This window comes from Grammomys surdaster, unplaced genomic scaffold, assembly GCF_004785775.1.
Source record: "Grammomys surdaster isolate TR1022 unplaced genomic scaffold, NIH_TR_1.0 339, whole genome shotgun sequence".
Taxonomy (NCBI): domain Eukaryota; kingdom Metazoa; phylum Chordata; class Mammalia; order Rodentia; family Muridae; genus Grammomys; species Grammomys surdaster.
In genome coordinates this window covers 350,472-373,961 of record NW_021604758.1, presented here as the reverse complement: position 1 = coordinate 373,961, position 23,490 = coordinate 350,472, and the positions used below count along the sequence as shown (strand labels likewise).

Below are 23,490 nucleotides of genomic sequence, written 5' to 3'. Positions count from 1 at the left end.
GACACTGACGCTTCTGTCCGTCACAGCTCTAGGGTAACAGGCCCCTCAGCAAACACCCCTCCCTTCTACCTTGGCTGCCTCAGCAACACTTAGGAGGGCCTGGGAATCGCTTAGCTGATGCCAGCCTCACTTATCAAAGGCCGCGCCTAGCCCTGCTCTGCCCCGAATCCTCACGTGAGGAAATGAGGGCATGGCCTCAGACTCCATGTGCTTCTGGCAGGTGAGCACTGACTTGGGCTGAAGCCCAAGAGTTGGTTCTGCCTTGGGACCCTCCAGCCCACCTGCCTCCGAGTGGCCAGAGTTTCCATCATCTTTCAAGGATGCCCCTGCGGCTGCTGCTTCTGCTGCTGTGGCTGTGGGGACTTCCACTCCAGAGGGCGGAGGTGAGGACCCAGAGAGATACAGGCGAACTGGGATGGTTTTAAGCCTTCCCCTACATTAAGGAGAGTTTTAAAGCTGCCCGCCCCCTGCCCTGTATAAACTGGTAGTTTGTCTTCACACTTTTTCCCTCACAAGTCCTCCGGGTGGGGACAAGCTACCCCTTTCTTTGGGCGGTTTTCTAGGCACCTCAATCCCATGTAAGAGGTTTCTAAGCCACCCAGGACTCCTGTGTAAAAAACCGAACAGCCCCTTCAAATCTCTAAGGGTTCTTCTGGCCCTTCCCAGTCTGCTGCCTGGGAGGTTACCCTGGGGAGGGGGCTGTCCTCCCTTGTTTCTTGTCTTAGACAGACCCTGAGGGGCAGACGACGGGGGACCTGTACCAGCGCTGGGAGCGCTACAGTCAGGAATGCCAAGAGACCTTGGAGGCCACAGAACCTCCCTCAGGTGTGACTAGAGGGCTTGGGAGATGTGGGTGGGGCTTGGCTCGAGTAGTCTTTGAGGACCGGAGTTGGATTCTGAAGACAGAAGAATCCTGGAGGGTAGCAGATGAGGAGGGAGGAGCCCTGGGCGGGACCTGAGCTGCAGTGGGCTGGTTTGGGGGTGGAGCTTAATAATTGAGCTTTTTAGATAATAATAAGGATTTGGGATTTACTTGGTAGGAGGAGCCTGGAGTGGGACTAGGATGATGAATGGGTGGGGTCTTGAGGTCTGGTAGGAGGAGCTTGTGGCCAATAAGGAGATAGTGCAACCTGGAGGTGTAGAAGAATGAAAAGCCGGACCTTCCCTCTCCTTCAGCCTCAGGCTCGGTTGTCCTCTTCCTTAGGCCTGGCTTGTAACGGTTCCTTCGATATGTATGTCTGCTGGTACTACACGGCCGCCAACACCACTGCCCAGGTGTCTTGCCCCTGGTATCTGCCCTGGTACCGTCAGGGTGAGGCTCTCCCCGCACCCCTCATCCCGGACTCCACCCTCACCTAGCTCCTGCTGACCCTGTCTGATAAGCCAGGTGTCGCTCAATGTCTGTGTTCCCTCGGTTCTGTCACATGCTTTACTTATTCTGTTATTATGTATTGCATGTATGTGTGGATGAATTCGCTATGACAGGGGCGCGGCGATCAGAGGTCAACTTACAGAATCCTTTCCACATGTTGGAAAGAATTCCACATGTTGGAAATCCTTTCAACATGTGGGTCTCGGGGATCAAACTCGGGTCTCTTGGCTTGGCTGTCAGAGCCTCTACCTGTTGCGGGAGCCCAGGCTGGCCTTGAGCTCATGACAATCCTGTCTCGGCCTCCCAAATGTCGAGATTACAGTGGTGTACTGCTACACCTCTTCCTCGGACACCTGCCCTCTTCCCCTGATCCCTGCGCCTTATGCTCCTATAGTGGCTGCAGGCTTCGTCTTCCGCCAGTGTGGCAGCGATGGCCAGTGGGAATCTTGGAGAGACCACACTCAGTGTGAGAATCCAGAGAAGAACGGGGCCTTTCAGGTGAGCGGTGGGGAGGGATTCAGGCTAGGATGTCTGGGGAGAGTTTAAAAAAAAAAAAGACCTCAAGAGTTTCAGGCCCACCCTGACACCCCTTGTACTGAGTAGAACTCTGGGTTGTAAGTAATTAAAATCCAACTCAGGCGTCGGGCAGTGTTGGCGCACGCCTTTAATCCCAGCACTTGGGAGGCAGAGGCAGGCGGATTTCTGAGTTCGAGAGTTCGAGGCTAGTCTGGTCTACAGAGTGAGTTCCAGGACAGCCGGGGTACACAGAGAGAAACCCTGCCTCGAAAAACCAACCCCCCCCAAAAAAACCCACAAAGCAAAAAAAAAAAAAAAAAGTCTGGTGCGTGTGTGTGTGTGTGTGCATGTGTGTGTGCTCGCGTGCGTGCATGTGTGTGTGCACGTGTGTGTGTGTGCGCGCACGTGCGTGTGTAAATGTGCCCATCCAGCCTTAGAGATGAAGGGTGGAGTGAACACCACTTAAGGAAGTGCAAGCGGAGCTTCAAGGAGAAAACAGGCAGCTTGCAGCGCGGCATCTTCTTTCTCAGAAGAGACTGGAGTGTGAGGGGAGGGGTGGTGGGCTGCCCCGTGCCTCCTCTGGACCAGCTGAAAGAATCATGTCTTCTCTTGCTTTCCTTGTCTCCGCCAGGACCAGAAGCTGATCTTGGAGCGCCTGCAGGTTGTGTATACAGTGGGCTACTCCCTGTCCCTGGCCACTCTGCTGCTCGCCCTGCTCATCTTAAGTTTGTTCAGGTGTGAGCCGCCAGCTCTGCTTGGTGTGGAGGAGACGGGGCCTGGGTTTATACTAAAGCTAAGATAGGGGATGGTGTGAGTCTGGGGTAAATGGGGGTGGGGTGAGGTAGGGTGGGCTGCTTCAAGGGTCTCTGGATGCCTGAGGACAGCTCCCAGCCCATTTCGTCTCTCAAATCCCCCAGGCGGCTGCACTGCACTCGTAATTACATTCACATGAACCTGTTCACGTCTTTCGTGCTGCGGGCAGCAGCCATCCTCACGCGAGACCAGCTGCTGCCTTCACTGGATCCCTATACTGGGGACCAGAGCCCTGCGCTGTGGAACCAGGTACTCCATCTCCTCCTTCCTGGTGGGACCAAGGAGTTTCCCATCGATTTCCATACCTTTCCTCATCTCTGAGAGCGTGGGAACAGGATGAGAGGAAGAGACCAGCAGAGATTTGGAAGGAGCTAGTTCGTTCCTTGAGGCAGGGAGATGAAACTTGGGGCTGTGAACAGAGGGCTTTATATAATAATTGTGTGTGTGGGGGGGGTGAGGGTCTTGGAGGTGGAGTTCTGTAATAGAGTACCTGGTTCAGTACTGGAAAAATGAAAAGAAAGGTTGAGAGGCCATCCGGGCTGGAGAGGTGGCTCAGTGGTTAAGAGCACTGGCTGCTCTCTCAGAGGACCTTGGATTGATGCCCAGCACCCACACAGCAGCTACAACCATCTGTAACTCCAGTCCTAGGGGATCCGGTGCTCTCTTCTGACCTGCATGTGATGCACAGACGTGCAAAATGCCTCTACACATAAAATAGAGGGGGAAAAAAAGATGGCCCAGTACTTAAAGGTATGGGCCACAAGCCTGAGGATTTGTGTTCAACCCCCAGAGCCCACATGCTGGCGAACTCCTAAAAGGTCTCTGGCCTTCACACACCTGTGGGAACATAGCCTGGCATTTACTCTTTTAAAATTTTATTTCATGTGTGTATGTTTGCCTGTATGTATGTATGTATGTATGTGCACCATGTACATGCCTAGTTCCCTTAGAGGCCAAAAGAGGGTATCAGAGCTGAAGTTGCAGACAATTGTGAGCTGCCGTGTGCGTGCTGGGTCCTCTGCAGGGACAGCCAGTGTTCTTAACTGCTGAGTCTGTCAGTCACAGGAATTGCTCTTAAGAGCTAGTGTGGCAGAGCGATTATGATACATGCTTTTTTTTAAAAAAAAAAGATTTATTTGTTTATTGATTATATAGATAATATTCTGCCTCCATGTTTGTCTGCACACCAGAAGAAGGCACCAGATCTCATTACAGATGGTTTTGAACCACCGTGTGGTTGCTGGGAATTGAACTCAGGACCTCTGGAAGAACAGCCAGTGCTCTAAACCTCTGAGCCATCTCTCTGGCCCAGTATATGTCTTTAATCCTAGCAGTTGGGAGGCAGAGGCAGGCAGATCTCTGAGTTCGAGGCCAGCCTGTTCTACAAAGTGAGTTCCAGGACAGCCAGGGCTACACAGAGAAACCCTGTCTTGAAAAACAAACCGCCGGGCAATGGTGGTGCACGTCTGTAATCCCAGCACTTGGGAGGCAGAGGCAGGCGGATTTCTGAGTTCGAGAGTTCGAGGCCAGCCTGGTCTACAGAGTGAATTCCAGGACAGCCAGGGCTACACAGAGAAATCCTGTCTCGAAAAACAAACCTACAAAATATAAAATATTTTTAAAAAGTGAGCTAGTGTGGCAAAGGCTACATACTGGGATTCTAAGGGTATGTCACTGTGGAAACAATAGAAAATGGCAGTTGTTAAGGGGTCAGCGTGGGAGAGTCTTCAAGTGAAAGTGGATAAGTTGAGATAAGATAAGCCATTTGCTAGAAAGCCAGAGTGAAACAACTGAGAGCAAGAGATGGAGACAAGCCCTGTCTGGTCAGGAAGTCCCATAGTCCCAGCTAGGTGGAAAGCTGAGCACAGGTGACATATTAAAACCTGCTTGGGCTACAGAGCACGTTCAAGGACCGCCTAGACAATTTATTGAGCCCCTGACTCAAAGAGAATAGAAATAGAATGTTACTCAGTGGGAGAGCCCCGCCTAGAATCCCCCCGTGAGGGGCTGGGGGCGTGGCTCAGTGGTAGAGCCCCTGCCTAGAATCCCCCAGTGAGGGGCTGGGGGCGTGGCTCAGTGGTAGAGCCCCGCCTAGAATCCTCCAGTGAGGGGCTGGGGGTGTGGCTCAGTGGTAGAGCCCGTGCCTAGAATCCCCAGTGAGGGGCTGGGGGCGTGGCTCAGTGGTAGAGCCCCTGCCTAGAATCCCCCAGTGAGGGGCTGGGGGCGTAGCTCAGTGGTAGAGCCCCTGCTTTACAAGCGGAAGTCCTGGTTTCAAGACTTACTACCACATACACAAAGTAATACATACAAATAGTAAAACAGAGACTACCCTTGTCTGATGGCTTCATAGGCCCTAGCTGCCTGCCGCACCGTCCAGATCATGACCCAGTACTGTGTGGGAGCCAATTACACCTGGCTGCTGGTGGAGGGTGTGTATCTGTACCATCTGCTGGTGATCGTGGGACGCTCAAAAAAGGGACACTTCCGCTGCTACCTGCTTCTTGGCTGGGGTGAGCCCTGACTCTGTGCCCCCCTACCCCACTCCTCTGCCCAGCCCAGCTCATCTCGGCTACCCCACTACCCTGCCGATCCGCGTTTCCTCCCCTCCCACTCCCTTGCTGAAGAATTCCGCGGGTCTTGGGCCTGGAAGTGGCTCGTGTGCACACTGACAGCTGCGGCGGGGTGGGGGGCGGGGATCGGGGTCTGCACAGGGGCCCCCGCGCTTTTCGTCATCCCCTGGGTGATCGTCAGGTACCTGTACGAGAACACGCAGTGAGTTGCAGGGTTTGGGGGGGCGGGGCCCTGGCTGGGGGTGGAACTACGTGGGACAAGGGGCGAGAAAGGGTGGAAAAGCGTGGGTGCGGAGAATGTGGGCGGGGTATAAAGGGATTATGGGTTGGGAAAGGTGGAGAATTAGGAGGCTTTCTGGAAAGCCGGAGGGGGTGGTTCTTAAATGAATGTAGGTGGGCTTTAAAGAGGGTGGGCAGGGCTTGGTGAGGGACCCTGCCTGATTAGGGGTGACTGGGGGTTCGTGGGGACATTTCGCGTCTCAGTTCTGCCCTGCCTCCTCCAGGTGCTGGGAGCGCAACGAAGTCAAAGCCGTTTGGTGGATCATTCGCACTCCCATCCTAATAACCATCTTGGTAGGGCCAGTCTCGCCTCCTCCAGGTTGTGCTCAGGGATTTCTCATTCTGGGGAAGAGGAGCGCCAACCCCTTGTCCCACCCCAGAACCGAATGGCTTCTGGCTCAGTCTCTCTCTCCTCACAGGTCAATTTCCTCATCTTCATTCGTATCCTTGGCGTCCTTGTTTCAAAGCTGAGGACACGGCAGATGCGTTGCCCCGACTACCGACTAAGGTGAGGACAGGCTGAGGACCCAATGTGGAAAGCAGTGTGGGGCCAGAGTCAGGGGCGAGGACGTGTGGACCACCGACACCGTCTCTTCCCAGGCTGGCTCGCTCCACGCTGACACTGGTGCCCCTGCTGGGCGTCCACGAGGTGGTGTTTGCGCCCGTGACGGAGGAACAGGCTGAAGGCTCCCTGCGCTTCGCCAAACTGGCCTTTGAAATCTTCCTAAGTTCCTTCCAGGTGCTGAGACTGGGTGCAGGGGCTCCACCCTCCTACCTTAGACCTTTCTCTCCATCGGGACGTGGCGATATCATTCACTGGAGCAGCCACTATTGACTGGAGTGTACCCAGAGATTTCATTCATTCGTTCATCATGCATGCACAGGACAGAAAATACCTAAAGGCTGTCCTGAGTTATGCGGGTAGGGGTGGAGCGTGGGGATGGTGGTGGAGGACCACAGAATCTTCCCCAGCATTGCCTCCGGGTGAGGAGGAAGGGCTGTGGTGTGGACTGAGCTGGGACTTAGTTTCTGATACTTGCCAGCTTCCTGGTTTCCTTTACCCCCAAGGTGCAGAATTGAAGGATGTAGGAAGTTCCAAAATGTGAGGCAGATGCTGATGTGCTTGCCTATCCTAGTCCCTACTCTGCTGGATCCAACTGAGCCTCAGTCTTCTTTCTGTTTTTTTTTTTTTTTTTTGGTTTTTCGAGACAGGGTTTCTCTGTGTAGCCCTGGCTGTCCTGGAACTCACTCTGTAGACCAGGCTGGCCTCGAACTCAGAAATCCGCCTGCCTCTGCCTCCCAAGTGCTGGGATTAAAGGCGTGCGCCACCACTGCCCGGCCCTCAGTCTTCTTTCTAAAGTGGGGATACCACCAGTCTCCCCTGTGAGACTGTGCATTCATTAAAGGAAGCAAGAACAGATGGTGCACCTGTGTACCTAGCAACAGCCAGGAGCCAGATGGTAGGCCCCCTACTCTGTGAGAGTCAGAGGGAACACCCTACGTAAACAGCCAGTCACACAACTAGAGGAATGTTCTAGAATGAAGATCCCTGAGGGCAGAGGTTAGCTAGTGTGATGGAGGGTGGTGAGGGTCCCTGTAACTCCAGAGCAAGTGGGGCGAGAGGCGAGAGAGCCGAGCAAACAGGAACAGGAAAACAAACTAGAGGGGCCAGTTCCCCAAGGCTAGCTTCATTTTGTCTTTTTCCTCTCCTGGAAGGGGAGATGTGGGATTCGAATTCGATATTAACGGGGTTGTAGAAAATCCGAGGAATGTCTTAATAATAGCCCACGTTCATAGTTGGCTTCATTAATCAACGTAAGCCAGGCATTAGGGCTCATACCTGTAATCGCGTTCCAGCTGGCTAAGCGTGTGCTCCAATACTGAGAAAACCTCAAGCCCCATAATTAATTATTGTTATTTTAAAAGATTAAATATGTGTACACTGTCGTTGTCTTCAGACACACCAGCAGAGGGCATCAGATCCCACCATGTGGTTGCTGAGAATTGAACTCAGGACCTCTGGAAGAGAGGCCAGTGCTCTTAACCCCTGAGCTATCTCTCCAGCCCTAATTATTATTTTTGAGCCTGAGTCTCACCATGCAGTTCTGGATGGATATAGAAGTCTATGTGGACAAGGGTATACTCCAACTTCATAGAGAACTGCCTCCCTCTGCCTCCAGACTGCTGGAATTAAAGGAATGCGCCACCACACACAGCTAAGTGCTACATCGTTTTACACATGAATACTACAGTTCTTCCAACCACCGCCTTCATTTTTCCTGACGAGGAAAGGGAGGCACAGAGTGGTTAAACTGCTTGCCTCAAATGTGGAAAGCAGGGAATTGCTTTCTACACTCAGGACGTTCAACTTCCAACGCCTGTTCTCAGACTTTGGGGGTCGGGGGAACATTACAGAGATCTGGGAGCCGGTAAGCAGGTGTCCTCAGTACCTAGGACCAGGGCAGTAACAGCCGCAGTACTTTGGGGCTGAAAACAATGAGTCCACAGCAGCGATCTGATCTTGCTTTTTCTCTGGCAGGGTTTCCTGGTGAGCGTGCTCTACTGCTTCATCAACAAAGAGGTAGGAGAGGCTGGCCCGCCCGTGCCCCCTGGCGGCCACCCTGGGAACAGCACCACCCTGAGCACCCGGCGTTGCAGGTGCAGTCGGAGATCCGCCAGGGCTGGCGCCACCGCCGCCTGCGTCTCAGCCTTCAGGAGCAGCGTCCACGTCCGCACCTGGAGCACGCCCCCCGGGCCGTGCCTTTGGACTCTGCACCCCGGGAAGCTGCCATCGGCAACGCCTTGCCCTCTGGGATGCTGCCCGTGCCTGGAGATGAGGTCTTGGAAAGTTACTGCTAGGTAAAGAGACCTGTGTACAGTTAGCATGTATTGAGAGCCTACTGTGTACAGTTAGCATGTGTTGAAAGCCTACTGCGTACCAGGCCCCGTGTGGGGGAATGCTGGGGAAATGGAGAAGGAACCAGAAGACAAGGTCCCCACGTGTATATATTTGTTGAGGAATCGTTTATGAAAAGAATTGAGGTGTCTAGCACAACCGACTGGGAGGCCACTCGTGAAGACCTGATGCTTACTTAGATCAATGGGTCACATTTGAAAGAAGTGGAGACAGCTTGAAGAGTTGGAGGACAAGATTCCAGGCAGATGGGACAGCATACAAAAAGGTCCTGGGACCAGGAAGAATGGAGAACGGCTTCTGTAGCTCCACTGGAAAAAGCCAGGGCCTGCAGATGGGGAAGAAGCGGGCAGGGGTGCAGAAACTGGAATTTTATCCCAGGCTCTCTGAAGACTTTATTTTTCCTTTTTGTGTACGATTGTTTTGCCTGTGTGTACAGACGTACATCACATGCATGAAGTGCTTGTATACGGCTGAAGGGTAGACGATTCCTGGGACTGGATGGTTGCCAGCCTCTATGTAGGTTGGAGTGAATGGAACTCCATCTCTCCAGCCCCACACAGATTCTTCATAGCGGTGTCTCCTGGGCTGTTTTCCATGGCTCTCGGTTCCAGTTATTAGGGGCAGTGAGTTGGGAGACCAGGGAGAGGAATGTAGGTGACTGGACCAGAATGAAGGCCACAGAGAGGTGTTAAGGATTTGCTGAGGGATCCCAGGAAATGGAGCAAAGGAAACTGCCATGACCAAAGGAAAGCAATCAAAAGGCTCTGGGGTAGGAGGCTCTCTGCCTGTGCTAGGCTGTGGGAGAAGCTGAGCAGCAGGACCTGGAGCTGTCAGAGGTGAGAGCTGGCAGCCAAGCAAGAGGAGCCTGGGGTCACTGAGATAGCCAGATCCTTCTATCTCCCAGAGAGGGTTGGGGATGCAGCCTCGTTGTGACAGGTCCACCTGAAGACAGACAGACAGACAGGCAGACAGACAGGCAGACAGACAGACAGACACACACACACACACACACACACACACACGCCTCCTTTATTAGTACTGGATGCTGAATTTTCACCAGGGTTCCCAGAAAGATGTGTCTCATAGCTGACCCACACTCCATACTTCAAGGCTTTGGCTTCTGGTGGAGTGGAGACCCTAGTAAATCAAGCTTCTTTATGGGGTGGGAGTCGGAGAGGCTAGGGAGATGACTAGGGTGGATGTAAGGCTGTCTGCCGTAGATGAATGGGGCTCAATTGGAACCATATGTTGGCACAAAAAAACCATGGACACCACATTGCTACTGTACCCTCCCCTAACATAATCTTTATTGAAAACTATTTGAGACATACGTACAAATTAAAGTTATGCCTATGAACATGCTGCTTTTCTGGAAGGCGACACAGAAATACCAGACCTAGGCAATGGGTGGCACTGTAACCCCAGCATTTGGGAGGCTTTGGCAGGAGGAGGATTAGTTGAGGGTCATTCATCCTGACAGAATGCAGGTTGGCTATCTGAACTATGTGAGACCCTCTCTCAAATAAACAGCAAAAGCAGCAGGAACCAGCCTAATTCAATTCTTAATTGGGCTCCTGTATTAGCTGTCACTAAACTCCCAACTCCACTTTGGCTTTATCCCTGGAAAGGATTCTTTGAAAGCAATCTCAGGCAGAGGCAGGACTGTTGCATGTTCAAAACCAGCCTTATTTACTTTGCCTAGTTTCAGACTAGTTAGCGCTAAAGTGAGATCCTATCCTTTCCCCCCAAATAATTTATTCAAGAAGTGGTGATATACACCTGTACTCCCATCATCCAAGAATCTGAGGCAGGAGTGTTGTTCCAATCTGAGGCCAGCCTAGGCTACATAACAACACCCTATCAAAACAGAAAGGGCCAGGGGAGATGGCTCAGTGGGCAAAGTGCTGGCCACGACAGTCTTAGGACCATAGCTTTGGACCATAGTATCCACATACAGGGGGAGAGTTATCGAGAAGACTTCCCATGTGACCCTGGGCCTCCATACAAACGTGTACACATTTACCCATTCACATGTGAACATGCATACACATATGCACACATACATACTACCACTGTCACATGCAATTAAGAAAAAAAGAAAGAAAAAAAAAAGCTAGATAAAAGCATCATTTAGAGAGCCAGGTGCCCAGGACTGTAACCTTGGCATTCAGAGAGGGAAGCAGTTTCCATGTGTGGTGAGGAGTGCTCAGGGTGACAGGGCAGGGGCCTGAAGGCTCCCAAGGCCCTGTTCCTGGGTGAGATATGTGGGCTTCCGGGCAGCTGAGTGGACTGACACTGCTCACCAGCTTGGCTACACAGCTTACAATTTCATTTATTTATTTGGGCTTTTTGAGACCGTCTCTCAGTGTAGTCCTGGTTGTTAAGAGCACACAAGGTGTAAAGGCCCAGCAGCCACATTTAGCTCCCACTGCCGCTCCTCAGGTCACCACACAGAGCGGCAGCTGTCTCCCTCCATGGCACTATCGCCCACTTCCCGCAAGAGAGCACCTCCCTTTCTTTTCCTTCCCAGAAAGCAGAAGGAGGGCTGCAGCTTTTGTGGGTCAGGAGGCTCCATCCTAGGTCCTCAGTGCGGACTGAGGGAGTTAAGTGGGGAGTGGAGCTGCCTCCTTGCCTGGCCTGCTTCTCCTTAGCAGAGCCTTGAGCAGCAGGGGTGGTCAGGTGCCCGACCTTACTGGTCCGGCATCATGGGTGCCCATCAAGTGGAAGGAGAGAGAGGCAGCGCCCAAGCCAGCTCCTTTCCAAATGTACTTTCAATAGAGTCTTGTCTTTTCAAGATGAACTCAGTATGCCTGGCAGGAATTCACCATGTAGACCCAGGCTAGCCTTGAACGAACTTGTAGCAGTTCTGCCTCAGCCTCTCAAATTGTGGGGATTATGGGTACACTCATGTCTGGCTTCATTTTATATGTTTTTGAGACAGGGTTTCTGTATAACCCTGGCTGTTCTGGAACTTGCTCTGTAGACTAGGCTGGCCTCACAAAGATTTCCCTGCCTCTGCCTCTTGAGTGCTTGGATCAAATGCATACACCACTAGGCCTGGTACACAGATCTACTTAATCTATGTGTATTTGTATGCAGGTACCAGGGAAGCCAGGGTGTTGGAGCAGCCATATCTGTAGTTACAGGCAGATATGAATTGACAGATACAGGTGCCAGGCATTAAACTTGGTAGCCACTGAACCATTTCACTAGCCCTGTCTACCTATCTGGATGTAGCTTCATTATTTTTTACTTGGGTGACTTTGGGACATGTCAGTAATATTAGTGGTTTCAACTAAATGAGGTGGATAGCTGTGGTGACATAGGCCTGTCATCCTAGCTGCTTGGAAGACTATGGCAGGAAGACTACAAGCTCAAGGCCAGCCTGGGAAACTTCCTAAGAGGTTCCCTGTCTACCGGAAGAACTGGGGAGGCAGCTCGGTGGTTAGGAGCATTTGCTGTGTGAGCAGGAGACCCTGAGTTTGAATGTGTAGCATGGGGCGGAGACAGAATTGCTGGAGTTTGCTCGCACCAGCCTAGTTCTGGTGTTAAAACACTCTGTCTTAAGGGAATCAAGGGCAGTGTCAGAGGACACCTAACGCTGTCCTTGTGCACATATACAAGTGAACAGAGGCCTGGGGATGTAGCTCACGAGGGAGAGCTTGCTAAGCATGAGGCCCTAGGTTCAGTGCTTCAGTCCACAGCAGAGCTGTTCTTCCTGGCAGCGCAGGGAGCACATGCCTTGACTGAACAAGCACTGCAGTGCTCTCGGCTGCAGGTGTTGCAGCTCTGGACAGGGGACACAGGCTCACACTAGCTGTGGCTTCCACAGTTCAGGACAGCTGGGCTGGATGGTGGTGGCTCACATCTTTAATCCCAGCACTCAGGAGGCAGAGGCAGGGGGAATCTGAGGCCAGCCTGGTCTACAAATCAAGTTCCAGGACAGCGCCAGGATTATACAGAGAAACCCTGTCTTGTGAAGAAGAAAGGAGGACAGATAAAGGGCTGGGAGACAGCTTGGCAGTCAAGAGCACTGGCTGCTCTTGAAGAGGACCCAGGTTTCATTCCCAGCACCCCCATGGCTGCTCACAACCACATATAAGTACCTCTAGGGGAATCCAACCCTCCTTTCCTGACCACTATGGGCACCAAGAACAGACACGTCTAGGCAAAACACCCATACGTGCTTTATATGTATTTAAGAGGGTAGATACTCCTGACTTCCACCCCATGATCTCCTAAATTGTGTGTGTGAAATTACATGGGAGGGCAGGGACAGAGATACATATGGACAGAGATGTAGGTAGGGTGGAGGGCCCTGTGCACACTCCAGAGAACAAAGCAAGGTCCTTTCATGATCCTCTTAAATAGGCCTCCCTTTCCCACCTGCACACAGTCAGAGAATCCCTCTACCCACAGTACACAAAAGTCAAGTTCAGGTCCTTTCAGTCTAAAGTGTCCGCTTCGCAGATGGACAGTCACATGCCTCGGCACTCATGGGCCCTGTCCTAGTGCTCAGCCTGACACACTTCCCCTCTCTAAGACCCAAGGGCAGAAAAGACCACTGGAAAACATAAAAAACAAAAAGCACAGGGTTTTATTTCTAGCCCATTGGTCAGGGTTCTGAGGCCTCGGCGGGCCAGGAAGCAGGCTCTCAGAGGGTGCGGGCTCCACATTACTTGCCGGCGATGAGTGGGTTCCGCAGCACCACGATGACCGAGTCCCCACGCAGGAACATCTTTGAGATGTAGCGGTCCTTGTTGACAGGCTTGGACTTCTTCTTGCCCTTGCCGCTCTTGGGGACCTCGGTCCACATCTCCTTCACGTTTTCCAGCACCATGTTGCAGTGCCTGACGGGGTAGGGGGTGGGAGAAAGCTTGAGTGAGGGGGACATTGTGAGTGTCTACCTCTGCCCGGCACTGTGTGAACCCTCCAGCAGCACTGGAAGTTCAGGTTCCACGGTGGAAATGGGCAGACTGCAAGGTACGATCTCAGCCTGTTCTTAACTGTCCCTTCTGTGCCTCAGTTTTCCCCTTCGTGAAGTGAAGACAGTCTATTTCACAGGGCTGATGTGAAGATTGGATGAAAGAAGCACTTAAGACCACCAAAATGGCCCCGACTCTGCCATTAACTCTAAGAGAAGCAGCAAGAGAGACGCACTTGCTCCCTCCAAACCAGAGGGTCTCAGGGTGCTGGGTTGGACATGGCTCCTAACACATGCACTCCTGTCCTCAAGGGGCCGGGTGGTCACGTGTTTACATTTGGCTCAGTTCATTCCACAAATGCTTGCTTGAGGACAGTGAATATGAGCAAAGTGCAATGCCAGATGCGTATGCTAACTAAAACAAGAAGACAGGAGGGTATGTTTCAGGTCTGTAATTCTAGCTTGGGAGATGGGAACAGGAGGATCAGAAGTATAAGGTTAGCCCCAGCTACATCTGTAGCCAGCCTAAGCTGCATAGTTAAGACCCCGCCTCCAAACAAACTAGAAAGCAATAGAAGATATTTGACACTGATGGCTGGCCTAGAGATGAACAAATCAAATATAATTCCAGTCCTTCCTCCTGCCAGGGGGTCTGATGACTTCTGAAGGTGCTAGACATGTCCACAGACTCACATGCAGACAAAACACCCAAATACAGAAGATTTAGAAGAAGAAGGAGGAGGAGGAAGAAGAGGAGGAGGAGAAGAAGAAGGGCTAAGCACCCCCACTTTCTAATTTTTTGAGCTGGGTCTTGCCATATGACCCTGGCCTCCAACTCATGGTGATCTCCCAGAGTGCCGTGATTACAGGCTTTGTCACCATGTCATCTTACCACGATTCTTCTGGAATGGCCTTTCCTTCAGGCCCCTCAGACCCAGCCCTCCCCCGGACAGCGCTCACCTGTCAAAGGCCTTCACCCGGCCCAGGAGCTTCTTGTTGTTGCGACAGTTAATGAGCACTTGCGTGTTGTTCTTGACTGACTGCGTGAGCACTGAGAGGGGACCTGTGTTGAATTCCTCCTCCTCCCGCTTCTGCAGCTCCTCTGGGGTCATCTCACTCTTGGGTTTATTGAGGAGACTCCTGGACAGAGAGCCCAGGGGTGAGATGGGTTCAGGTTGGAAGTTTAAGTAACCAAAGCCACACTGTCCAGTGTCTCCCCAGCCTGGCCCCCAGCACCCTTCCTGGTACAGTCTTTTCTGGAGGCAGGAGAGACATTTCCATTTGAGCTCCAGCTCCTCCACCAAACCTCATCCACCCACTGCTGACCTCGAATCCTCAATTCCCCTGACTCCACCGACCAAGGCCTGAGATTACAGGGGCTCACCATCATGCCTGGCACTTGATTCTCCTTTCAAACTTTACTCTCTCCTCATATCTTGTCATCTGCCTCCATGATATCTCCAAAACTTGGCCATTTCTATCCATGACCTAAACTTCAATCACATCTCCCCTTGATCCCCCACCCCACCCCACAAAAATGTCTCGCCGTGTAAGCCTGTCTGCCCTGGAACTCAGAGACTAGTCTGTCTCTGCTTCCAGAGTATTAGGGTTTCAGGCATGTGCTACTGTGTCTAGTCTGTGTGTACTTGAGGATCAAACCCAGTACCCACGGTAGGTAAGTACTCTCTGTCCACTGAGCCCAAGTACTGGGCTTTCAATGCGTCCTTCTGTGCTACCTACTGGCTTTCTTTTCTACTCAATTCTCCATTCACACCCCCCATCATCTAAGACATAGTATATGTGCTTGTTTATTACTCTATGGCTTTCCTACTCCATTCTTTTTACAAGCCAAACCACTGTAGTAGCCTGCTACTCAGATAGTCTCTAGTTAGGTCCAAAAGCTCTGATGTATCCTGGCTAAGTCCCCTTCCCCGCCAAGCAATCTATCCGTAAGACCACTCCCATTTAAAATCACTATCACTTTTGTAAGCGGTCTCGCTATGGAGCTGGCCAAGACTGGCCACAAACTAGCGATACTCCTGCCTCAGCCTCTCGAGGCCTGGGATTCTTGGCATGTGCCATCAGACTCAGCTTTCCCTTTACGGTTCATTTCCCCAAGACTCAGTACCTAGCAGAGTCTTACGCCCGTTATGGAATAAAGCTATCCCCTCTCCGGAACTCAAAACCCAAGGCCCCAAGCTCGTTCCCAAATACCCCAGAAGAAAAGACCTTACTTTTGCCCGAGGAACTCTACCCTCAGCTATGAGCACCCCATTTCGACCGTTATTCAGCTAAACTGTCCCCCTCCATCTCCGTGTCCCCGCCGAAGCCCAGCCCGGCCTCACATGGTGAAGGTTTCGCTCGCTGATCACTCCCGCCTCCGAGCGCGTTGCTCTAGCTTCTGGAGTACAGCGAGAGAAGGGCGGGACTTCCGACTCCTGCAGCTCACTTCCGTCGGCGCCTGCGCAACCAAGCACCAGCGGCTGTGGGCGTGCGCTGTTACCATAGCGACCTCTCAGGCCGCGCTGTCCTGTAGAAAATGCCTAGAGAGGATTTGAAGTCTCTGAGGATCACAATAGGGTGTCTGCTCGTGAGGAAAATAAACAGGATCTGACTAAAATTATTTTCCCGTCTAATCGTCTGGCTGGAAGAAGGACAACACGACCTCGTTTCCAAATACCCGCCGACACTTTTCTTGAGGGCATGGCTTCAGGCAAACCAATCGGCTTCTTCTTTTAGGGATGGATACCGCCCCTTTTTCCTTGAACGACAGTTTCTCGATCGACTTCCGTGAGGGGCGTGGCCCCGCGCCGGGGAAGGTTTCGCACATTCGGAGGCAGCTCATTGACCGTTCCTCTTCCGTGGGGGCGGGCCCTCAGGTTTCCGCGCTCCCTTTTGGGTGGTGCGGCGCTTAGGCGAGCCAATCGCAATCGTCTGGGGGGAGGACGCAGAAGCTCTGCTTCCTTATTGGGGTTTGTAACCTCAGAGAGGCGGATCTTGGCCTAAACTCAAACCGCCGTACCGGGATTGGTTTCAGGGCAGAGCTGCCATGAGTCCCGGGAGCCGCGGGCGGCCTCGGCAGCGGCTCGGGGATCGCGGCCTCATGAAACCACCCTCACTTTCCAAGCGCCGTCTTCTACCGCGAGTGCAGCTCCTGCCCCTCCTGCTGCTGGCGCTGGCCCTGGGCTTGGCTATCTATATCGTCTGGAATAGCTGGCACCCTGGGGTCGAGGAGGTGTCACGGAGCCGGGATCTGCGGGTGAGCCCTTGCTGGGGCCCAGCCAGCGTTATTTCCCTCTTTCCCTTCGTACTGAGTCTCAGGTTAACGTGGTCTTATCGTTTGACCCTTGCCGCATGTGCCATTTCTTGAGTACGTGCCCCTACCCAATAAAATAAGGCTTCAGACTTGTTTTGTGATAACCCCCCTGAAGATGAAGAGTCCGCATAGCAACACTGGTAGATCTGAGTTCTATTCCCAAGTCATCTATTTACAAGTCTCCATCGACCGTTTGCAATTTTCTCGTCAGGACTGCAATAGGTTGGACCAGATTTGCTTTGAAGATTTCTCCCAGTCTAGAAAATCTTTGATGCTGGCGACTGTGCATTACCAAGAAGAGCCAGGACTCCTAGTGGGCAACGGCGCCCAGGATAGGGTGGGAATGGGGTTGTTTTCATTTTTCTTTTTCCCCATCCCATTTCCCAACCAAGGTCCCGCTAATCGGAAGCCTTTCAGAAGCCAAACTGCGGCTGGTGGTAGGGCAGCTGGATCCGCAGCGTCTGTGGGGGACTTTCCTGCGTCCCTTGTTGATTGTGCGACCCCCGGGTAGTCCTGGCAATCTCCAAGTGAGAAAGGTAAAGGGTTTTATTTTTTCAACCCCTAACTTCCTTTCCTCAGTCTGAAACTCGGGCACCAAAGATGCCAAAACAGCCAGGAGGCAGACTAGGGATCTGATGGTGGTAGGGGGCCAGGAGACGGGGAGTAGAGGGTTAGGGGAGTGGTGGTGGTGGGTGAACCAGACTAGATTCTCTTGGTGGTGCACAGATACCAGACTATATGAACCCCACCAAAAGTTTACCCTGTATTAGGCAGAAGCAATACAGTCTCTGGTGAGGTCGGAACTAATATGATCTCCACTATACAGATGAAGAAACTGCAATTACAACATTTTGTCCAAATCCCACAGCTAGTTAAAAGTAAAATCCAAGAAGGTTGGCTTCAGAATTTGTGGTGTAGCATGACTTTGTTGCCATTCAGCTCATGTGTTTATGATCCACCTTAGTTGGACTAACTTCTTAACTTCGTTGGGACTCAGTTTCCTCATCTTGAAAATAGGGACATTCACTGACATTGTTGATTTCATAGGGATCCTAAAACAGGCTTGGCACATAGTGAGAACTTTTTAAGAGAAACTCAGAGCCTGACTCCACTTGCTTAGAATTAACCAATGTGAGGATGGGGGTGTGGCTCAATGGTAGAAGGCTTGTCTAGTATTCTCCAGTGCGGGACTGTGGCTGTGTAAGCATCGTGCAGGAAATCCTGGGATTGGGCCTCAGCACCATGGAGAGAGACAGGAAGAGGAAAAGGAAGTGAGTTAGTTGAAAGCTGGCCTACATGTGATTTTGGAAGAATTAACATGAGGGGAGAGAGGGAGAGAGAGGGAGAGGTGTGTGTGTGTGTGTGTGTGTGTGTGCGCAAGAGAGAGGGAGAGAGGGAGAGAGAGAGAGAGGGAGGAAGAGGGGGGCGAGAACACTCATTTGGGTGTGGTAGTGGTCTGGGTCTATAATCCCGAAGCAGAAGCACGATCTGGAGTTCTAGGCCAGTCTAGGCTATACAGCAAGTTGGAAGCTAGCCTGGACTACATAGTGAGAATCTGTCTCAGAGTAAGCCATGACAAGTTTTGTTACCATGAAGAGGTATGGTTCTCGTACACATGGCACCCAGCTGCTTCTCAGCAGAAGTCTATGTCAAGGGAACAGCCTAAACCAAAGAGGGACTTTCTAGTCACCCAGACTGCTCTGCGTGGCTCCAGTCACGAGGCCCTTCTCCCCACCTCCCCCCCAGTCCCTGTCCACCCTCCTACCTCTCTCTTGCCACTAGTTCCTGGAGACCACGCTGCAGTCCCTGTCGGCAGGCTGGCACGTGGAACTGGACCCATTCACAGCCTCAACCCCCTTGGGGCCACTGGACTTCGGGAACGTGGTGGCCACACTTGACCCAGGAGCTGCCCGACACCTCACCCTCGCCTGCCATTATGACTCTAAGTTCTTCCCTCCTGGGTTGCCCCCCTTTGTGGGGGCCACAGATTCAGCCGTGCCCTGCGCCCTGCTTCTGGAGTTGGTCCAGGCCCTTGATGTCATGCTAAGCAGGGTCAAGCAGCAGGTGAGGAGCAGGGAGGGCTGTCTGTCCCTGTCCCGCATCCTTCTATCTGCTATGCTTTCTGTTTCTGATAGCGGGTTTCAGTAGTATGTAGCCCAAGCTAGCCTTGAAGTCAGCCATTCTGCACCACCTTTCCAAGCTGTGACACGGCAGGTCTGAGCTGACAGACCTTCTGTCATCCTTGCTTTCTTCAAGTCCCGGCTGCATCTCAGATAGGCCGTGCTAACATCAAACTCAAGCGTGAATGTGAACTTGTGACTCCCTTGCCTCAGTCTCCTGAGTGCTGGCATTAGTAGAAGTCAGCGGAGTGAATGCAAGCGCACATTTCACCAAGCCTCTCTCTTCCTCAGACCCCTTCTCTGGCTTCTCAGTGCTTCTGTTACAAAACAAAGCTGAAAACTGTGGGTCGTCCTAACCCCCTGCCTTCCGCTCACAGCCCTCGGGCTGCAGCTCTGGTCCAGGCCATCCCCTTGCCTGGGAATACTGTTTACTCTTTGCTAAGTCAAGTCAACTCACTCTCAGTGCAACATCCCTGTCCAGTGAACCAGTGGCCTCTGACGGCCAGATCAGCCTGCAGCCTCCTGTACCTCAGAAGCTGGTGATCTTGGAAGCATTTGTCTTAATTGTGTTTTGTTGTTTGTGCAGTTATTTCCTTGTGGGTCGGTCTGTCTGTCTGTCTGTCTGTCTGTCTTGCCCAGCTAAACTTAAGTAATTATAACCGGAGCTGACTCATTTTCAGTTCTTACAGACCTGGATTCAAATGTGCTCCTGTGAACAGAACTGTTGTTAACCCCATTCATAGAAGAAGAAATTGAGCCAACCCTCGTGGCTCAGGCCTGTAATCCCAGCTCCTCCAGACATGGAGGCCTGAGGAACAGAGAAGTTCAAGGCCAGCCTGGGCTACAGAGTGAGCTCAAGGGTAGCCTGGGCAATTGAATGAAACCCTGCATGTCTAGCATATGGGCATCCCTAGGGCATTCTCCAGCAGCACAAGAAAGGAAAAACACAAACAAACAAAATGACACTGGACACTGTGCTGCACACCTATAGTCCCAGGTAGAGAGATGGAAGGTGCAGGCCAGCTTGGGCTATCCTAGGCTCTTAAAACATAAAAACAACAAAAAGTAAGTTACTTTATCTAACAACCACCTACAGTGTGGATTTAAACCTAGGCCTCTGGCTCAACCTGTGACTTCTATCACCACATAAGGATGCTTGGTTTGTCCTGCCCCAGCTGTGCAAATAAATAGGCAGGGTGAGTGGCTGGGCCGATGCCACGGGTTGGTGCTGATTTGGTGGCTTGCTCCCATAGGCAGCACCGGTGACCCTGCAGCTGCTCTTCTTGGATGGGGAGGAGGCACTGAAGGAGTGGGGACCAAAGGACTCCCTCTATGGCTCCCGGCACCTAGCTCAGATCATGGAGTCCACACCGCACAGCCCCGGCCTTACCAGGATCCAGGCTATTGTAAGATCCAGTCTCTGGGCTCTGGAGCAGGAGGCAGGGAGTGAGGGGAGGAGGGGTGGGTCAGTAGCTCTGGACTCAGCAGCCTCCAGCCCTGAACTCTTCCCCCAGGAGCTCTTTGTCCTTCTTGACCTTCTGGGAGCATCCAGCCCAATCTTCTTCAGTCACTTCCCCCGCACAGCCCGCTGGTTCCAACGACTGAGGAGCATCGGTAAGGAGGGTAGGCCAAGGCCGGGATAGGACAGACACCTGACCCCTGTGTGCTCTTCTAGTCGTCCTTCCCATCCCTGGGCTAAGAAACTAGGGCAGAAACAAGCTTACCCTCTGAAGGTCGAGTGTAGTGATTCTGATAGTAGAATCCTTTTGTTTAGTTTTTTTTGTTGTTGTTTGTTGAGACAGATATGTGTGTGTGTGTTTGTAGGTATCCCGGGCTGTCCTGGAACTGACTCTGTAGACCAGGCTGGCCTTAAACTCAGATACACCTGCCTCTGCCTTCTAAATGCTGGGATTAAAGGCGTGCGCCACCACTGCTGGGCAACAGTAGAATTCTTATGTGAGACTGGCCTGGTTTCAAACCCTAGGTCAGCCTGGGCAAGACACTTGTCTCTCAAACTTCTATGTCTTCTATGGAAAGTAAGCATGGTGACGATGCTAAGGGGGGCATTGCTGTGAAATGGCCATTATGGTGTGCATGCCTGTATCCCAACACTCAGGAAGCTGAGACTCAGGGATTGCAGGTTGAAGGCTATCCTGGGCTACACCGTGAGTTTCAGGCTAGAATAAGCAGCCTGGTGGTGTTTACCTATATCCCAGAACCTGGGAAGCTGAGGCAAGAGGACTGCAAATTCTAGGCAAGTCTGGGCTGTGAAGCAAGATCTTATTTCAAGGTAAATAACAGCTGACACTGGTGGTGCCTGCCTGTAACACAGCACGAGGGAGGCCGCTGGAGGGCAGGAGGATTAAGGAGGGTACATGGCTAGCCTCAGCCACATAGAGTATGAGGCAGGCCTGCAGCTACCTGAGATCCAGTCTCTAAAAATGTTTAGATAAATAGAATAGGGACATTGGGGTCAGCGACGGTTCAGTGGGTAAAGGTGCTTACCTCAAAAACCCTGGCAGCCCATCAGTTCCCCAGAACCCTTGTAAAGCTGGGAGGAGGAAACTGACTCCACTCCCCCGACCACACAAGGACGAATAGGAGGAAGAAATAGAGGCATCGACTTCCTACACAGAGGGGTAAACGGGACTAGGAAGAGGCAACTTGCAGTTAAAAGAAACACATGGCACTGGGGAGTTGTCTCAGTAGTTAAGAGCACTGGCTGCCCTTTCAGAGGATCTGGGTTCGAATCCCAGCACCGACGTGTAACTCCAGTTGTAGGGGCCTCCTCGTGCACGGTATGCACACGGAGCACATACACATGCATGTATTGGGGGGCGTGTATCTGACTGCTGACTAACCTTACTCTCTAATCCCACTCCTCGCCAGAGAAGCGCCTTCACCGTCTGAACTTACTACAGTCTCACCCCCAGGAAGTGATGTACTTTCAACCCGGGGAGCCCCCTGGCCCTGTGGAAGATGACCACATCCCCTTCCTTCGCAGAGGTACTCTCTGGGGCTGGGAGTACAAGGAAGCCTCCTTCCCAGGGCTAGGGACTGCTAGCAAGTGGCTCAGCCCCGATCTCTTCATCTGTAAAATGGGTAGTATGGATGGTGTCAAATGTGCACATATGGGTCAACATTTGACTCAGAGCTGAGCCCAGTGTATGGAAAGCGCACAGTGCCACCTCTTGCATGCCAGGCGGGCGCTGTTCCTTTTCCTCACTGCTACCTTCAGTGAGCACCTCTACAGGTGGGTGAGGCGTCAGAGCTGCTCTCCAGACCAGCTGCCTCTGTGGACACACAGGGAAGCATTCAGAGCAGAACAAACACAGAACACAAGCTCCTGTCTGGTGACTTTGGTTCAAATCTTGACTGTATTGTTTACTAGGGCTAGAACTCAGGCAAATCAGTATGTCTGTTTCTCTGCTTCGATTTCCAAAGCTATAAAATGGGAGTAAAAGACAGCAGTAGTGGACAGGACTATAGTCTGAGCAGGAGAATTATTTGAGCCCATAAATTTTAGCACCAACAGCTGAGAGTATAGTTCAGTGGTAGAGCCCCTGACTAAATTATCTTAGCACTACTCAACCAACACTATCCTACCCCATGGCAAACAAAAAAAAAAAAAAACTACCCCAAAACCTGAAAGGAAAATGAGATCAGCCCGGACAACTTACTATATAGTGAGACCCTGTTTCTAAACAAATAGCTGAAGGTCAAAGGTCAGAGGTCAGCTTGTGGGAACCTGCTATCTTCTTCCTTCCACAGTGTGCCACAGATTGAACTCAGGTCAACAAGTTCGGTGGTAGCCTGCTGCCTAACTTTTCTTAAACAGCATGTAACTTCTCATATTTACAATCTTTCTTCTGGGCTTGGGGATGCAACTCTGAGGTAGCACATTTGCTTAGCATGCCCAAGGTTTTGGGTTGAGATGTCAGTAAGCACTAGCAGAGTATCTTGCCTGTCTGTGGCTTGCAACTGGTGGATGACTCGCCTGTCCCCTCAGGGGTCCCCGTGCTCCACCTCATTGCGACACCCTTCCCTGCTGTGTGGCACACACCTGCTGACACTGAGGCCAACCTCCACCCGCCCACCGTGCACAACCTGAGCCGCATCCTCGCTGTGTTCCTGGCCGAGTACCTGGGACTCTAGCCTGCAGCCTGATACCTTGAAGGGATCTGGGCACTGGCCAGGGGCACCTGAGGTTTGCTTCAAGCACATTGAGCCACCGTGTTTCAAGGACATGCAAGGAACTGAGGGCATGAGAGAGCCAAAGGAAATAGGAATCCTTTGGCCTCTGTCCTGAGTAAATAACTGGAAGTTTCCAGTGACCAAAAGACATGTCACAGGCTACACTTGGACCAGCACCACCGACCAAATGAATCCTCTGTGGCTGATGTTTTATGTCAGTTCATTTGCTACTGCACGGACCCAGCTCTGACTCCAAATGGGGATGGGCTCCTGACTGGGGACAGATACGAACCCTAGCTCCCTGTTCTGTGGTCTGCTTGGCTCAGGGGTGCCAACCGTGAGCGTTACGGGGAACTGAAGGCCACAGCTCCCATGAGAAGTGACATTAAGTGAGCTTCCTCACTTCGAAAGGTGAGATCTTCCAGAGTAAGAGAATGAAATGGTTCTCAAAGTGGGACCTCTTTACAGG

The 23,490-nt window shown here is 52.1% G+C and overlaps 3 protein-coding genes across 3 annotated transcripts; 2 read left to right on the top strand and 1 right to left on the bottom strand.

The window, feature by feature from the left end:
• Positions 1-317: 317 nt before the first annotated feature.
• On the top strand, positions 318-8,409 carry Gipr (gastric inhibitory polypeptide receptor). The gene is made up of 13 exons (XM_028778726.1): positions 318-383; positions 726-825; positions 1,205-1,312; positions 1,767-1,870; positions 2,520-2,623; positions 2,806-2,950; positions 5,052-5,211; positions 5,413-5,473; positions 5,775-5,844; positions 5,970-6,058; positions 6,151-6,289; positions 8,090-8,131; positions 8,209-8,409. The coding sequence occupies exons 1-13, from the start codon at positions 321-323 to the stop codon at positions 8,407-8,409; spliced, it is 1,386 nt and encodes a 461-aa protein (XP_028634559.1). The 5' UTR covers positions 318-320.
• A 4,632-nt stretch (positions 8,410-13,041) lies between these two features.
• Snrpd2 (small nuclear ribonucleoprotein D2 polypeptide) lies at positions 13,042-15,815 on the bottom strand. The gene is made up of 3 exons (XM_028778698.1): positions 15,737-15,815; positions 14,352-14,531; positions 13,042-13,317 (listed from the first exon to the last, which is right to left on the bottom strand). Coding segments are annotated over exons 1-3 (357 nt in total). The 5' UTR covers positions 15,739-15,815; the 3' UTR covers positions 13,042-13,142.
• A 603-nt stretch (positions 15,816-16,418) lies between these two features.
• On the top strand, positions 16,419-23,239 carry Qpctl (glutaminyl-peptide cyclotransferase like). The gene is made up of 7 exons (XM_028778675.1): positions 16,419-16,650; positions 17,100-17,243; positions 18,490-18,771; positions 20,081-20,233; positions 20,342-20,441; positions 21,717-21,833; positions 22,837-23,239. The coding sequence occupies exons 1-7, from the start codon at positions 16,441-16,443 to the stop codon at positions 22,980-22,982; spliced, it is 1,152 nt and encodes a 383-aa protein (XP_028634508.1). The 5' UTR covers positions 16,419-16,440; the 3' UTR covers positions 22,983-23,239.
• Positions 23,240-23,490: the final 251 nt, after the last annotated feature.